Genomic DNA, 17869 nt, shown 5'->3' with positions numbered 1-17869 from the left:
GGCAAATCTTTTTGACTAATTTGCAGATACTGGAAATATTCTGGCATGAGTATTTGCATATTTTGCAACAAAATGATGCATTACAACTTCAGGAAATGATGTCTCAAAATTCCTTACATGGAATAATTCATGAATAACCACGTTACCTTCAAAAAACATCCTGTTTGTCCAGTCAATTTCTATATTAAATTATTTGCCCAGATAATGCACCAAAATACTGAGAACCACACATATACCCAATGTTGATTGCCTTTTGAGTCAACTTAAATTGACAGAAAATAATTTGACCGAAAAAATGTGTAAATGGTGATATATGCAAACAGGATAGCTTGTGAGAGAATTTTATGAAATGAATATTTACAACAGTGTGATGTTACAGACTGATGTATTCATTTAAGGAGGGCCATTGGGTAGGCTTGCCATTACTTAGTCAGACCTCCAGGTAGAGCAGAAAGTGACAGTAGAATGGGTTACTTCAGGAGGAAGAGAAATTGGCCAAGTCCACTCATGATTTTTAAAACTATTTCTGTAGTAGTGAAGAGCGGATGTCCTTTGTTAAATTACCATTTTCTGAACTAACACATGGAACAGGTAATTTTGTTTCAGGGCAATTGTTTCCAGCTACCCAGGAATTAGCAAAAGTAAGAGGTGAATCTTCCACAATGTTCTGTGCAGATAGGAAGTCGTCATTTGCATTGTCATTGAAGGTGCCGCATAGTCCTGTGAAACAGAAAATATACATCATCACAAGAAAGCAGTAATCTGCCTTTTTTATCCTGTTCCAAGTTAATGTGATCACGTCATTAATTCATACTACTCTCTTTTTGTTCTTAAGGTCTCAGCCGTGGCTCAGTGGTAACACTCTTGCATCTTTGAGTCAAAAGGTTGTGGGTTTAAGTCCCACTCCAGGGACTTGAGCCCATGATCCAGGCTGACTCATCAGTGCAGTACTGAGGGAGTGCTGCACTGTCGGACGTGCCATTTTTCGGATGAGACGTTAAACCGAGACCCTGTCTGCCCTCTCAGGTGGACGTAAAAGATCCCATAGCACTATTTTGAAGAAGAGCAGGGCAGTTCTCCCTGGCGTCCTGGCCAATATTTATCCCTCAACCAAAACCGCTTAAAAAAAACCTGATAATTTGGTCATTGTCTCATTGCTGTGGACCTTGCTGTGATTATATTTATATTGGCTTATACAATGCATTAAAACACATCAATTTACCATTCACAAAATACACCACAATAAATTATCTTCACACCCATACCGTCACACTAAAAACCAGTAAGACTTGACATGCATTGCGGTGCACTTTATGAATGATAAATTGGTGTGGTTTACATGTTGTACAAGCCAATCCAAATTTGAATGATAAAAGAACTGACAGAAGCCTGAGGGTATTAAGTACAAAGCGAGAGAGAGAGTGATGTGACAGAACCACTTCTACTGGAAACGTTCCTGTTGCATAAATCTACAAATGAAAGGGAAATATGAATAGCATGAATCTGGAGCTCAGCCCAGTGCTCTCTCTAATTGTTTTACTGGCACTAGTTTAATGCATTGGTTAAGCAGTCAATTAAGTACATTTTACAGACATTAAACACACCACCTTTTGTGCTTCCCTGGGCATCTTCAGGCAGTGAAATGTAAAGCTGCATGATGGGAGATATCTGTACTTGCATTTTCAACCCGGATTCCATTGCTACTTGAAGGAACATTGAAGACTGTCGAAATATTATTGTAGAACCTGTTAAAAAAAATTCAGATTAACTTCATTGTTATTTATTTATTTAGAAAGTGTAACGAGATTATTTATTTTACCTCTTCTCAGGGGAATTCCAACTTTATTTCCTTCAGAATAAACATTACCATCGTTAGTGAAAGTATACGAGGTCTACAGAAGAGAGAGGAAAGAAAGGAAAATTTCTTTGCATCGTTTCTGGCTGAAACACAACACTGAAAGAAAAGGGTAACGAATAAATAGCATTACAAATTCTACCTGATTGTTGCTGACCACCACACGTTGTAAACATGTCTGTTCAAATGCGATTTGACATGGCCGCACCTCAATCTTTACAGTCCATGCGTTTGTCTGTGGGAAAAAGTTACAAAATACAAGAGTCTGAACTCTGTCAAGAAGACACATGGGAGTTAGCACCTAATTGAAATCACAATCTGAACTAACCTGAATTACAGTAGCTCAGTAGAATTGATGTAAACCTATACCTTAATAACTGTCACTAGTTCTCATCACCAGATTCATAAAATGTAGTATAGAACAAGAATCATTTGCATAGCAGCAATTGCATTTTTAGATTTAGTCAAAATGTTAACTACATAGAATTTACAGCGCAGAAACAGGCCATTCGACCCAACTGGTCTATGCCGGTGTTTATGCTCCACACGAGCCTCCTCCCTCCCTACTTTATCTAACCCTATCCGCATAACCTTCTATTCCTTTCTCCCTGAGGTGTTTATCTAGCATCCCCTTAAATGCATCTATGCTATTTGCCTCAACTACTCCTTGTGGTAGCAAGTTCCACATTCTAACCACTCTCTGGGTAAAGCATTTTCTTCTGAATTCCTTATTTGATTTATTGGAGCTATCTTATATTTATGGCCCCTAGCTTTGGATTCCCCTAAGTAATTTTTTTTCTCCCAAAGAGGTTTGCCCCAGATTATTTATGTATGCAAACGTGTATACACTAAATGTGTGTATATTTTCTGTTCTGTGTCCTTGGCACATGCTGAGAATTTCACATATCAATCACGAAATTGTGTAACCCCAGTTTGTGATTTTCTAACCGTTAAAATGAGTGGGTTGGTGGTGTGCAAGTTTGTGATATGTGCTCCCAGTATGCATTGGAAGTGCAGAAGTGGAAAATTTATCCTCTTTTTGTTGTTTAAAGATATGCCAACCTGTACCCAAAATGATCCAAATTGGGCAAATTACGATATTTGCAAATATAACTAAATTTTGGCCACATCTCACACTCAATTTATTTTCAGTCTCTCCCCAGTAGTAAATATAATGAAACCTCACGTACAACAACAGCATAGTAAGAGCAATCTCCTTTCAATGTGTAATATTTATTATCGAATGTTGTAAAATGGGTTCCTTCTTCAATTTTGCATCTTCCAGGGCAGCTGATATCCAAGCATTCCCACATTCCACTCCGACAAACACTAACAAGAAAACGCAATCATTAGGCAGGCAACTAAATAGTATATTTTTACCAATGGTTTGATAGCTGAGTTGATGAAATGTGCGTGATCTGAATTGATATCATTACCATGAATGACAGGAAGTGTTTCTTATCTGCCTGGGTTCATAAATCTTTCCACCATATTCACAAGGACATGTGGTTTTGCTGATGCACCTGCCTGTGCCTCTTACATCATCAAGGACCGTGCCTGATGCATAACAACATAAATAACTATAACAATAACAAAGGCAAAGAACATGGCTTTCATTTAAAATGACAGAACTTGTTGTGACACTGTTATTCTGGTGTTGTCACAACAAAGGACGAATTTTAATGAGTTTACAATTGATCAAACTTACAAGCTGATCTCTTTAAAAGGGTATTGTGGTATGAATACATCCATGGCACCAATATATAGTTTCTGAAAAGTTGGTTTACAATACTATTCTTGTGCTAAAGTTAAATAATATTGTGTAAAGTAAAAACCTGTCTTTCACGTCTCTCAGACATGTACAATGAAGTACAGTCCCCGCCACTTAATCCTGGACAGCGGCCTATATTGGGCTAATGGATAATAACCATTTGCCAATTTCATAGGCGTCAATTACAAGCAGGACCTTGACCTTGACCCCAACCCCGACAATGGATTCGGGAACCCGGGCCCGACAATGGATTCGGGAACCCGGGCCCGACAATGGATTCGGGAACCCGGGCCCGACAATGGATTCGGGAACCCGGGCCCGACAATGGATTCGGGAACCCGGGCCCGACAATGGATTCGGGAACCCGGGCCCGACAATGGATTCGGGAACCCGGGCCCGACAATGGATTCGGGAACCCGGGCCCGACAATGGATTCGGGAACCCGGGCCCGACAATGGATTCGGGAACCCAACCCTTCAGAACAGACAAATGGGCCACAGTTTAATCAAAGAACAGCAAATCCAATAAGGCAGCAGTCCCTCAGCACTGCACAGATAAGAGTACCACCAAACGAATGACTGAATGTCTGTCTCTCTTACCTTCTGGACATTCGCAGGCATTCACGCACTGATCACATTGTTGTTGTGTTTCTGGATCAGAGCAAGTTGGGACACACAAGGCACCACATTCCTTGTAGAACTGGTTTTCAGGGCAATTAGGACTTACTGAAATATAAAAGAAGATTCACTTACCTTTGGAACATATCTGAACCAAAAAAGGTTACACAGCTGTATAAATCTCAGATTTATTCAAGAACAGAACTAAGGATTTCAGTAATTTGATTACATTTTTATCTTTTTATTTCTTACCACAACTAACTTTTGATCTCCATTCGTTCCAATTTATTCCAAAGATCTCCTCTTCATTATCACTACAAACAATAAAGACTTTTAATAAAATGAGTCACACAGCAAAAGTGAAGTATTTGTATTTAAGAATGAATTATATTTCTATCATTTGTACATGATAATACTTTGGGGTTTATTCAAGTGTTGTGAAAAAGAAAAACATGATCTGCACTGAATTTTTTAAAAATGGCTTTATTGCACATCTACCAGGAGTGATCCAGACCAATTCCAACTTTAAGATTTCAAGATACTTTCTGTGCACCTCTTTTTGTCTGCATACTCTAGGAACATCACTCTAGGCATTCTGTATAATGGGACAGGCATTTTTCCAAATAAGGGTCACACAAACAATGCTATTCAAAAGGCTCTCATCTGTCATCCTCAGATAATTGCAATTCAGGGAAGCCGTTACCTGTTTATCTCGATTATCAGAACTCAGGGCTGTAAGTAACTGGAGGTTATTTTATCTGAAGGAAATCACTGTCCATTTTAAGAAATCAGCTACTAGTAGTTCCCATCATATAAGCGTTACCATATTAATGAATTGCAAAAATAGGTGAAGAGACTAGTGAAGCTGGGATTGCTCTCCTTAGAGCGGAGAAGGCTAAGGGGAGATTTAATAGAGGTGTTCAAAATTATGAGGGGTTTTGAGTAAATAAGGAGAAACGGTTTCCACTATTGTTATGATCTGGACTGCACTGCCTTAAAGAGCCGGCACAGACACAATGGGCTAAATGGCCTCCTTCTGTGCTGTAGGATTCTATGATTCTAATAGCCTAGAAAATACTCAGCGATGTTAACACGTGAACATTTAACACACTCACATCAAATTCCTCTCTGCACTATTTTAACAGAGGAATTAAGCCATTTCAGGTTAACTTCTTCATCAAAATAGTGGAGAGAGGGACACAATATGAGTGCATTGTTTATATGCTCGAATTACTGACAGCACTTTCCAGTTTACGATGATTTTTGTTAAAGAAACCAACTAGAGATGAACTATTTATATTGTTGTTGAAATAATGTTCCTCTTCTAAAAATGACGACCTCAAGTTTTAATTGAAAAAGTGCATTTCTGTGTTCTATGGGAATTCATCCCTCAACCAAAACACAGTAACTGTCACTCATCTCGTTGCTGTTTGCGGAACCTTGCAGTGCGCAAATTGGCTGCTGCATTTGCCTAGCAACTGAGACTGAACAAAAATAATTAATTGTGAGAGGTGCTGTATAAATACATGAGTCACCACCTTCAGAAAAGGAGAGGAAAGAATAAGTGGGGGAAACAAGATTCACTTTCTCGTGACACTGTTGTCAAAAATCATAACAATAGTGGCAACTGGAGCAACACTCTTCCAGACGCATAGCGACGGCCATTATAGCTCGTTACCATGGCTACCGTTGGCACTTATCTGCCTGTGGTCTTGCAAACACAGCATTGTTTTCCTTGTTGACTGCCTTTCAAAAATTGTTATTTTAATTGTTTATTCATTCCACAATGAAGTAATTACCTTAATCTAGCCAGATTTGTGCATTGCCGTGATAATTCTTCAAACGTGGCACACACGCACTCTTCCGTATTTCCACAAGCACAGGCGTCCTTTTGGCATAATTGCAAGTACTTAGCAGGTAAGGAAGGTGTCTCAAAACATATGGAAAAATACATCGATATGGGGGATAAGCAGCTCTGAAAGTAGAAAAGTGCCAGAGAGAATCAGAAATCTGTTTCACATCATTTCATTCTGCGGCTCCAACACTTAGTGGCAATAAAATTTCTGCTGCCAGTCAGTGTAATGATGAATGGAGGCTCGACTGATTTCACCAACACTCCTCTGATTCCTCCACATATCTCTAATAGTAATGTAAAGCAAAATATTTCACTAAATTGTGGTAAGTTTATAATATCTTAAATGCTCACATAGACCAGCCAATAGCAGTGCTAGTACTCTGAAATTTGGGATGTTGATAACTCCTCCAATAATTGAGTGCCATAAGAATACCTGGTGCATTGGATTTTAAAATTATTTTTCAAATATAGCCGATCTCCCATGACAGATAAAAAAGTGAAGGGTTTGGTTGTCAGCGGTGAAGTATCTTTCCATGCATTTTTCTTGTGAAGGTGTAGTGTGCCCAGTTGTGCCACTGAGCTCTGAAGTCTGTTTCAGCTGATCGAGGATGGTCAGGAGTCTAAATACAAAGGCCAGGAATTTCCTCGGAGCTGTTCCCACTCCGCCAGCGTAACTTCACTGGAAACCCCATTTGCGCACGTAAACAGGGTTTCTGCTAAACCTCTGGCAAAATTACAGCAGAGGATGGGGAGCAGCATCGAGGACATTCCCGGCTGAGTATTGGGTGGGGTGTGCAGCTGGAGTTGATGCACGGGTGGCGGATTGGACTGAGAGGTAATGAGTGTGTTGGGTTTGGGGCAAGGGATTTGGAATGAATGAGAATCATTAGAGTTTTGCTGGTAGACCTGGGGTTGGAGAATACTTGGAGAGCGTACTTTGGGACCTGGGAGCATTCATTGAGAGAAAGAAGAACCATTTGTGAGAGGACCTGGTTCTGAGAGAACAAAGATTGCTGGATTACTGGAACTTCCTGGGGCCTGTAAATGCACTGCTGTGGCTGTGGCAGCACACTTTGGTGGTGTCATCATGGTGTTGACTCTTTCTGTAGTGTCATTGTGATGCAAGTGTCATGATGCTGCTACTCCAGGCATGTGCAGTGGCCAAAATTTCATGTTTGATCTGCCTGTGCACGGAGGACGGGTTTCACATTGGAAAAATAAATACAGGAAAGTAGCGCAGTTAGCTCGCTGTTCCAAGACACTGGCTGCAATATCTAATCTGCCCAGTAGGTAGCCAAATGGTTATGATACTGGACTAGCAACTGCAGAGGTTGTGAGTTCAAATCCCACCTTGGCAAGTGTGAAATTGAATTTTAAAAATCTGGTAATTTGTGGACGAGCAACAGATAAAATGGCCATGGAAGCTGACGGATTATCATTAAACCCCAATTGGTTCACTAATGTCCTGTCACCTCCTGTCTAATCTACATGTGACCCAAGGAACACATAAATGGTTGACTCTTAATATTCTCAGGACACTGATGAGTGAGCAGTAAATACTGCCTTGCCAGTGTAACCCACAAATAAAAATAAAATTAAATTATTTGGATGCTCCCACTGTTCTGGGCCATACAATTGCACACATGAGAAAAGCATTCAATGTGAGGAGTAAATATGTTACAGATAATCAACTCTATTACATTCATATTCATAACTGGAAATAGAATCAGAAAGGACAGATGACACATGTTTACCATATCTGTGAAGGAATTGTTTTGCAACGTTTAAAGTAAATTAATTATAAATAACTTACACTAGCTGCTGTACATGTTGAATGTGTAGGAAGATCATTAACACATACATGGCCCAGAACATCCAGTTGATTTGCAGTCATAATGTTATATAAAATATCATTAGAATCTGCACAAAGCAAGAAGGGAAATGTACCATGATGACAGGTGCTGCAAATCTGTGAAATGCTAACAGCAATGTTCTATTTCTTAGGAAACATTAATTAATCATCTATATCTATTTTATCTGCACACACTTCCTATCTGCATAACTTGACTTCCTGTTGTCACTTTATCACACTGTTGTGTCAACTTGTAGCCATTCTGAATTCTATATCCCCATTCATTATGGGCTTTACCGAAGAAACTTGTCAGACTGTAATTACACAATTTGCCCATTGGGTGGCCAAAGCACAGTTTTTCGATGTACAGACTCTGGGCGCGAAATTGGGCCGTGTAGCGGCCGTTGTTTCAGCGCTACACGGCCTCTCTGACATCCAAGAGAGCGTCTTGGATGTGCATGCACGTTTCCAGCGCAATGTGCTCCGGACGCCATCTTGATATAGGAGTTAGCGCAGGCGTAGACAACGAACGCTGGAATCATGTAAAGTAGGGAAAAAATGGCTTCAATCAATGTGCAACGATGATTTAAAGTGATAGACACCATTTTGGGACTTAACGCTCAACTCAATGCACAGTATTAACCCCGATCATCTGAACATGTCTCAGAGTGCCCAGAGGACCCTCCACCAGTGCTTTTTAAAGGGACCATGCAGGATTTACAGGGTGGTGGCTGGATTATTGCTTCTGGCTGCCGAGACATTTGTAACTGTTTTTGGAGTTCTCCTAGACTTGAATACTACGACTAGGGGACATAGCCTAACATTTAGAGCCAGGACGTGCAGGAGTGAAGTTAGGAAATGCTTCTATACGCAAAGACATTTGGAACGCTCTTCTGCAGATGGCAGTTGATGCTAGCTCACTTGTGAATGTTAAATCTGAGATTGATAGATTTCTGTGAACCAATGGTATTAAAGGATATGGGGCTATGGTGGGTATATGGAGTTAGGTCACAGATCCACCATGATCTCATTGAATGGTGGAACAGGCTTGAGGGGCTAAATGCCATTGCCACTTGCTGCCTCCTGATATGTGCCACCTTCTCCTGCAAGAAAGCGGGACGTATGTCTGGGTGATGTGCCTGTCATGGTTGAATAGCTGCCAGTATGTGTGGCTTGTGAGTTGTGGGTGGGCGGCTTGCAACAATGGCAATGTGTAAGGGTGAGAGGAAGCATCTGATGGGAAGAGTTACATACGAACATACGAATTAAGAGCAGGACTAGGACATTTGACCCCTCGAGCCTGCTCTGCCATTTGATAAGATCATGGCTGATCTGATTGTGACCTCAACCCTACTTTCCCATCTACCTACTATAACCTTTGACTCCCTTGTTAATCAGGGATCTATCCACCTCAGCCTTAAAAATATTCAGTGACCCTGCCTCCACCACTCTCTGGAGAAGGGAGTTCCACAGACTCACGACCCTCTGAGAGAAAAAAATTCTCCTAATCTACCCCTTATTTTTAAACTGTGGCCCCTAGTTCTAGTCTCTCCCACAAGGGGAAACATCCTCTCAGCACCTACCCCTTCTAGTCCCCTCAGGATCCTATATGTTTCAATAAGATCACCTCTCATTCCTCTAAACTCCAGTGTATACAGGCCCAACTTGTCCAACCTTTCCTCATAAGATAACCCCCTCATCCCAGGAATCAGTCGAGCGAACCTTCTCTGAACTGCCTCCAAAGCAATTATGTCCTTTCTTAAATAAGGAGACCAAAACTGCACACAGTATTCTAGATGTGGTCTCACCACTGCCCTGTACAACTGTAGCAAAACATCTCTACTTTTATATTCCATTCCTCTTGCAATAAATGACAACATTCCATTTGCCTTCCTAATCACTTGCTGTACCTGCATACTAACTTTGTGATTCATGTACACCCAGATCCCTCTGTACCTCAGAGTTCTGCAATCTCTCTCCATTTAAATAATATACTGCTTTTCTATTCCTCCTGCCAAAGTGGACAAGTTCACATTTTCCCACATTATACTCCATCTGCCAAATTTTTGCCCACTCACTTAACCTGTCTATATACCTTTGCAGACTCCTTATGTTCTCCTCACAACTTACTTTCCTACCTACCTTTGTGTCATCAGCAAATTTAGCAACCATACATTCGGTCCCTTCAACCAAGTCATTGATATAGATTGTAAATAGTTGAGGCCCCAGCACTGATCCCTGTGGCACTCCACCCGTTATATTTTGCCAACCTAAAAATGACTCATTTATGCCTACTCTCTGTTTTCTGTTAGCGAGCTAATCCTTTATCCATGCTAATATGTTACCCCCTACATCATGAGTTCTTATTTTGTGTAGTAGCCTTTGATGTGGCACCTTGTCAAAAGCCTTCTGGAAATCCAAGTACACCATATCCACAGGATCCCCTTTATCCACGTTGCTTGTTACTTCCTCAAAGAACTCTAATAAATTAGTCAAACATGATTTCCCTTTCACAAAGCCGTGTTGACTCTGCCTGATTGCAATAAGATTTTCTAAGTGCCCTGCTATAACCTCCTTAATAATAGATTCTAGCATTTTCCCTGTGACAGATGTTAAGCTAACTGGCCTGTCGTTTCCTGCTTTCTGTCTCCCTCCTTTCTTGAATAGAGGAGTTCCATTCGCTATTTTCCAATCTGATGGGACCCTTCCAGAATCTATTTTGGAAAATTAATACCAATGCATCTAATATCTCTGCAGCCACGTCTTTTATGACCCTAGGATGAAGTCCGTCAGGACCTGGGGACTTGTCAGCTTTTAGTTCTAATCTTTTTTTCAGAACCCTTTCCCTGGTGATTGTAAATGTTTTAAGTTCCTCCCTCCCTTTCACCTCTTGATTCATAATTATTTCTGGCATGTTATTTGTATCCTCTACAGTGAAGACGGACGCAAAATATCTGTTTAATTCATCCGCCATTTCCTTATTCTCCATTATTAATTCCCCAGACTCACTCTCTAGAGGACCAACGCTCACTTTACTTACTCTTTTCCTTTTTAAATACCTGTAGAAACTCTTACTATCTGTTTTTATATTTCTAGCTAGCTTTCTCTCGTACTCTAATTTCTCCCTCCTTATTATTCTTTTAGTCATTCTTTGCTGTTTTTTATATTCTGTCCAATCTTCTGACCTGCCACTAATCTTCGCGGAATTGTATGCTTTTTCTTTCAATTTGATACTATCTTTAACTTCCTTAGTTAGCCACAGATGGTATGTCCTTCCCCTAGAGTCTTTCTTTCTCACTGGAATGTATCTTTGCTAAGTGTTATGAAATATCTCATTAAATGTCTGCATCTCTACTGACATATCCCTTAACCTAAGTTCCCAGCTCACTTTAGCCAGCTCTGCCTTCATGCCTTCATAATTGCCTTATTTAAGTTACTCTTGTCTCCCTCAAACTGAATACAAGATTCAATCATACTGTGATCATTGCTAGGCTCTTTTACAATGAGGTCATTAATTAATCCTGTCTCATTACACATTACCAGATCTAGAATAGCCTGCACTCTGGTTGGCTCTAGAATGTGCTGCTTTAAGAAACTGTCCCGAAAGCACTCTATGAACTCATCTTCCAGGCTACCTTTGCCAATCAGATTCTTCCAATCTATATGTAGATTAAAATCACCCATGATTATCACTGTTGAGTACTGATGGAAAGAGTTTGTTGGTATGTGGGTGATGGGTGGTGTAGTGCATGGTGCAGTTGGTAGGACATGCCACTTGACAGTTGACCTCACTCACCTTGACCACTCATGTCAAAGCATTGAACTTCTTCCTGCACTGCATCCACGTTCATGATGCTGTGCGCTTGGCATTGACTTTGTTCCCCCGCTGCCTCCTACTGCCTTTTGGATATATGTCTGGAGGGCCTCTTGCCGCCCCCCCCCCCCCCCCCCCACCACCCCTGCGGATATAGGATGTCCCTCCTTCTGTCCACCTCTTGCACCAAGGTCTCTAGTGCATCAGCAGAGAACCTTGGTGCACGCACTCTCGCAGGCCTGGTACCAACTCAGATCGGCAGATTGGTGAGGTCTGGCGTGCAGATTGGAGGATGTGGGATTTAGTATTGCGCAACCTTTATTCAATGTTTTAACATAACTCATCAGTGTGTAAACATGGGGATGGGACCTGCACCTGTGTTTTACGGATGCGATATCTGATCTCCGTTCAGACTCTGTGCAGACAGTAGGCTGTTATTTTCAGCAAACAACAGGTACCAGCTACCTTTTAAGAGATTTCTAAGAAACATCCTCCCTTTAAGAGATTGAGCTCCCCCTGGTAGTGGAAAGTGTGAATTGCATTGATTCCACGTGCAAGGCCCGGGATGGAATGCTGATTGCAGGTGAGTCCTCGGGCTGGCAGAAACTTGTGTCCTGCCTGCTCAGGGGTCATTGGGCGCGGGGTAATAGTGCATCACGCTACCTACGCCCAAAAACGGCCCTTATCTAATTTTTCACCTCCATTTCTGAAAATGTTCACTATGCCATCTTGCTTTCTCTTTGGTTGAATTCTTAAGGCACGTTTTAGTTTTAAATTATTTTTTTTCACACTTGAATCTATTTTACATTTATTGCTGGATTATATATCTAGCTTACCCAATGATATATTACCAGAATAATATATTCAGCATTGCATTATATTCATCTTTGTCCTCATGGGGTCGGGGGCAATATATTAGCATGGATAGAGGATTGTTAGACGGACAGAAAACAGAGAATGGGGATAAACGGGTTATTTTCATGTTGGCAGGCTGTAATAGTGGGGTGCCGCAAAGATTGGTGCTTGGGCCTCAGCTATTTACAATCTATATTGATGACTTAGAAGAAGGGACCGAGAGTAATGTATCCAAGTTTGCTGATGATACAATGCTAGATGGGTAAGTAAGCTGTGAGGAGGACACAAGGGGCGTCATGTTAGCACCTGCTATCGGGTGCGTTCCTGGCGGGGGGGGCTCTGAAAATCGGGGAATCCCGGAGCAGGACCGGAGCCCGGCTCCAACCTGCACACTTCCGGGTTCCCCACTGACGCACCGGCGTGCGCGCGCAGCCCCCGCTGGTGGGAATCCCGCAGGCAATTAAAGCCAGCAGGATGCCAATTGAAAGTATTTATCTTGCTCGTTCAGGTCGTTCATAGACCTGATTGAGCTGTTTTATTAGGAGGGGTGGGATTTTACACTGAACTGAGACTGTTTCCCATACTGGGGGAAACACTCCCAGTTCAAAGGGAGGTGTTGCAGCCAGCACCTGTGGCAGCTGCAAAGGTGCATTCGACAGGTGGCCACTCCGTCACATTGGACAAAGTTTGGCCTCCACCACCCTCCTTCTAACTAGAAAATTCACCGACCTGGAACCGCAACCCCGGTGTGAGGACACACTTACCTACCTTGCGGACCCCCTCAGATGTACATCTTCCGGATGGGGGCCTCTGTAGCTGCAGTCATGACCTCCTCGGAGGGCGAACAGCATCACCAGCCTCGCCGTCCACGCCATCCACCTCTGACACGTGGAACTCCAAAACAGAGTGCTGTGACACATCCACCTGCACAGCAGGAGGGAGGGCAACCGCAGAGAGAGATGCGTCGCAGAGGGCACTACCCTCGCCACAGGGTCCACAGACCGAGGCTCAGCTTCCTGGACCTCTCTGAGCAGCAGTGTACACGGAGGCTCAGAGTCACTCGACATGTAGTCATGGACATCTGTAGCCTCCTTCATGCCGAGCTGCTCCCGGCTGGCCCGAGCACCATCTTCTTACCTGTCGCTGTCAAAGTCACCACTGCCCTCAACAACTTCTCCTCCGCATCCTTCCAGGGTGCCACTGGGGACATCGCCGACGTCTCTCAGCCGTCTGCACAAAAGAGCCCTGCAAATACACCTACACCCACTCTGCAGTGACACATTGGGTGGCATCAGTTGTGGGTCTTCATTGTGATCCTCAGGAAAGGGCATTATTGCACAAACCAGACAAGATTCGCAAAGACATGGCAGTAGTGGTGCCAATATAATATGTAATGTGAGTTGGTCAGAAATTCAATATAAGTAAAAACCATGACAAACCCACAAACACCCTTGTGCATCCCCTTCATGCTCACGACATGTTTGCCTTACGCTGCCTACTGCACATATGTGATGCATGCCCTGTGGCTGCAGCACAGGTAGTGGCAGGTTGAGTGAGGCTGACTGTGAAAGAGATGCATGAGAGGGTGAGTATGAGATCGAGCCATGAGATTGTATGAGGATTGGGTTGAGTGGTAGTGGCGGGATGAGTACTGGCGAGGTGAGTAAGTGCAGGTAAGATGAGGATGAGGTTTGAGTGGGTATGAGGGGTGATGTGACAAAGTAGTGTTGGCAGTGCAGAAGGAGGTGTGGGGTGGGGGCGGTGATGTGGCAGATGGAGTGTAGGGGAATGAGTAAGTGTATTCACTTTGGCTGACCTACTGAGGTCATTGGAGCGCCTCCTGCACTGTATGCAGGTGGGCGATATTTTGGTGGTGCTGGTGACCTCCTCTGCCACCTCGAGCCAGGCCTTCTAGGTGGCAGAGGCAGGCCGCTTCCTCCCGCCCGCCGGGGGGATGATCTCTGTCCTCCCCCTCCTCCTCACCCCGTCTATTGATACCTGGAGTGAGGCATCATTAAACTGGGAGCAGCCTTCCCCCTGGGCTGCTCCATGCTGTAATTTTTTCTGTTTGTTGCAGCATCTGTCAGTGGAGGACTGCCCCTTTAAATAGAGCTCCTCCAGCTGACAGATCTTACTGCGCATGCGCAGCCCGCCCGACGCGCAGCTCAGCAGTGGGGAACCCGGAAGACCAGGTAAGTGGATCCAATTGGGCTGCGATCGCGCGGGTGGCTGACTAATTTCACCGGGCGCGTTACCCACGCGCCCAATAGCCCCCCCGCCGCGAACCCGCAGCCCTGCTAACATCGAGCCCAAAGAGTCTGCAAAGGGATATAGACAGGTTAAGTGAGTGGGCAAGAAGGTGGCAGATGGAACATAATGTGGGGAAATGTGAGGTTATTCCCATGAGAAACTATTAAAAGTTGGTGTTCAGAGTGATTTGGGTGTCCTTGTACAAGAAAAGTTAACATGCAGGTACAGCAAGCAATTAGAAAGGCAAATGGTATGTTGGCCTTTATTGCAAGGGGGTTGGAGTACAAGAGTAAGGAAGTCTTACTACAATTGTACAGGGCTTTGGTGAGATCTCACTTGGAGTACTACATACAGTTTTGTCTAAGGAAGGATATACTTGCCTTAGAGGCGGTGCAACGAAGGTTCACTCGATTGATTCCTGGGATGACAGATTATCCTATGAGGAGAGGTTGAGTAGAATGGGCCTATACTCTCTGGAGTTGAGAAGAATGAGAGGTGATCTCATTCAAACATAAGATTCTGAGAGGGCTTGACAGGATATGCCGAGAGGTTGTTTCCCCTCGCTGGCGAGTCTAGAACTAGGGGGCTTTGTTGCAGGATAAGGGGTCGGCCATTTAGGACTGAGATGAGGAGGAATTTCTTCACTCAGAGAGTTGTGAATCTTTAGAATTCTCTACCGCAGATGGCTGTGGATGCTGAGTCGTTGAGTATATTCAAGGCTTAGATAGATAGATTTTTGGACTCTAGGGGAATCAAGGGGATCGGACGGGAAAGTGGAGTTGAGATCGAAGATCAGCCATGATCTGATTGAATGGTGGAGCAGGCTCGAGGGGCCACATGACCTACTCCTGCTCCTATTTCTTATGTTCCTTTAAATCGTTTTATCCTCCCACTCTCTTTGAATAACATCACAGGAGATCTGCGAGTACTAAAATTTGGTTTGACTCTTTTACATCTTGGTGGTTTTAATTACCAGTATTGATTCCACGTCCTTCTTGAAAACTCCCACAAAGGCCACATGTTTGATTTTTGTATTTGGCATCAAGAGTTATCTGTGAATAAAAGATAAGACATTCCACATATTTAATGAATATTTGTACTTGTTTTGGTGACTGAAACCCTTTTGGAAATATTTGTATGAGCTGCAATGTATAATTACTAAAGTAATGTACCTTTTAGGCCGTTTCTATCTGGGTTTGAAAACAAAGAATTACGTGGTGACAAGGTTAATGATAAAATAAAATCACTACGCTACCAATCCGAAAGTGTTCGCCGTGGTTCATTAGTAGCACTCTTACCTCTGAGTCAGAAGGTTGTGAGTTCAATTCCCACTCCAGAGACTTGAGCCCAAAATCCAGACTGACACTTCAGTGCTGTACTGAGGGAGTGTTGCACTGTTGGAGGTGCCATCTTTCAGGTGAGACGTTAAACTGAGGCCCCGTCTGTCCTCGCAGGTGGATGTAATAGGTCCCATGGCAAAATTTTAAAGAAGAGGAGGGTAGTTCTCCCCAGTGTTCCGGCCAATATTTATTCCTCAATCAACAACTAACAGCAGATTATCTGGTCACTATCACTTTGCTGTTTGTGGGACCTTGCTGTGCTCAAATCGGCTGCCACGTTTCCTACATTACAACAGTGACTACACTTCAAAAGTGGCTGTAAAGCGCTTTGGGATGTCTTGAGACAAGTCTTTTTTTCTTTTACTTAGGCAAATTATTTAACATTAATTTAAAGCAAGTGGAATCACCCCTCACTCCAAGTGAAAAATATAATTGTAATCATGTAAACCAGTAATTATATTTTCTGCTGCAGCACCAACATATCTAACCAACATGACAGACACTGGAGTTACTGAAACAAGTTATTCTTGACTGTGGTAAAACATGCATGTTTCTGGCAATCAGTAGCTGTGTCAGGTCATATCAGATCTAAATTCAGTTATTGTGATCATAGGAAAACTGTTGCAGATCATCTTGGCTTTTATTTCATCACATGCAGCTTTAAAGGCAAACAAACATTTTGGTGACAAAGTCACATACGTGGGTAGAAATTTGACTTGGGAGGTGGTGCAAAACGGGTAGTCTCGCATTGACTGCCGAGACTAATTTCTACCCTGGGATCTTCTAATGCCCATGTAAGCAACTTTGATGTTGCTAGAATGCAGTCGGAAATCACTCTGCGGTCCTTTGCTTCACTTGTTGGGGGAGGGGTTGGCTCCTTGCCAGAACTTGCCACAAGCAGTGGCGTTAGGGAGAACATAAAAAGAAGAAAATAACTTTTAAATGAAGGGGCAAATAAAGTATTTTCAGCATACTGCAGTAAGCAAAACAGTTCTAAGGTGGCTCTTAACATCATGTTCGCAGGGCTAGCCTCTAGCGAGTCAAGTCAACTTGGATTGGAGGTGCATTTCATCCCAAATATTAACATTGTAGATGCAGTTGTTCCCCTCAACTCAGCATTAACATTAATTCAAAAACATGGCATAATTTTTATGAGAAAAAATAACACATACATTTTGGCAGTGGTCCACATTTAAGAAGTACATGCACACATCAAGAGAAAACTTGTGTTTCCTTCTCCAAGAAGTGTACAGTAAAACAAATATGGTCTTTATTACCCCTGCGATTAGTTGAGAAACATATTGCCACCATTAATAGTTGCTAACTGTCAGCTTGGCTCAGTTGGTAACCCTCTTGCCTCTGAGTCACAAGGCTGTGGCTTCCAACTTCACTTCACAATTTGAACACATAATCTAAATTGCATTCCAGTGCAATACTGAGGGCGTGCTCTATTGTCAGAGATGTTGTTCTTTGAGTGAAAAGTTTAGCCAAGGTCCTCCATCCTCAAATAGCCTGCTGAAATTGGTTGCTCAAATATGAAGAATGGGCATTTGATTGAGATAATAGCGGGCAGCACCCATGCAAGACACAGTGCTTCAGACCAGGGAGGTAGAAATATGAAAGGAGGAAAGCCACTATTAAATAAGTTATTTATCAAACC

At 42.8% G+C, this 17869-nt stretch overlaps 1 protein-coding gene across 1 annotated transcript in view; it reads right to left on the bottom strand.

Annotated features, from left to right (window-relative positions):
- LOC137341480 (mucin-2-like) overlaps positions 1 to 17869 on the bottom strand; it is a 336358-nt gene that overhangs the window by 46385 nt on the left and 272104 nt on the right. Inside the window, 4 exon segments of the mRNA XM_068004585.1 lie at positions 565 to 720; positions 1605 to 1745; positions 4226 to 4351; positions 15843 to 15921. Coding sequence (XP_067860686.1) covers positions 565 to 720; positions 1605 to 1745; positions 4226 to 4351; positions 15843 to 15921 — 502 coding nt within the window.

The sequence above is a fragment of the Heptranchias perlo genome, chromosome 24 (genome assembly GCF_035084215.1).
Source record: "Heptranchias perlo isolate sHepPer1 chromosome 24, sHepPer1.hap1, whole genome shotgun sequence".
Classification (NCBI taxonomy): Eukaryota; Metazoa; Chordata; class Chondrichthyes; order Hexanchiformes; family Hexanchidae; genus Heptranchias; species Heptranchias perlo.
The sequence above is the reverse complement of the archived record's forward strand: the minus strand, read 5'-3'. Positions and strand labels throughout refer to the sequence as shown.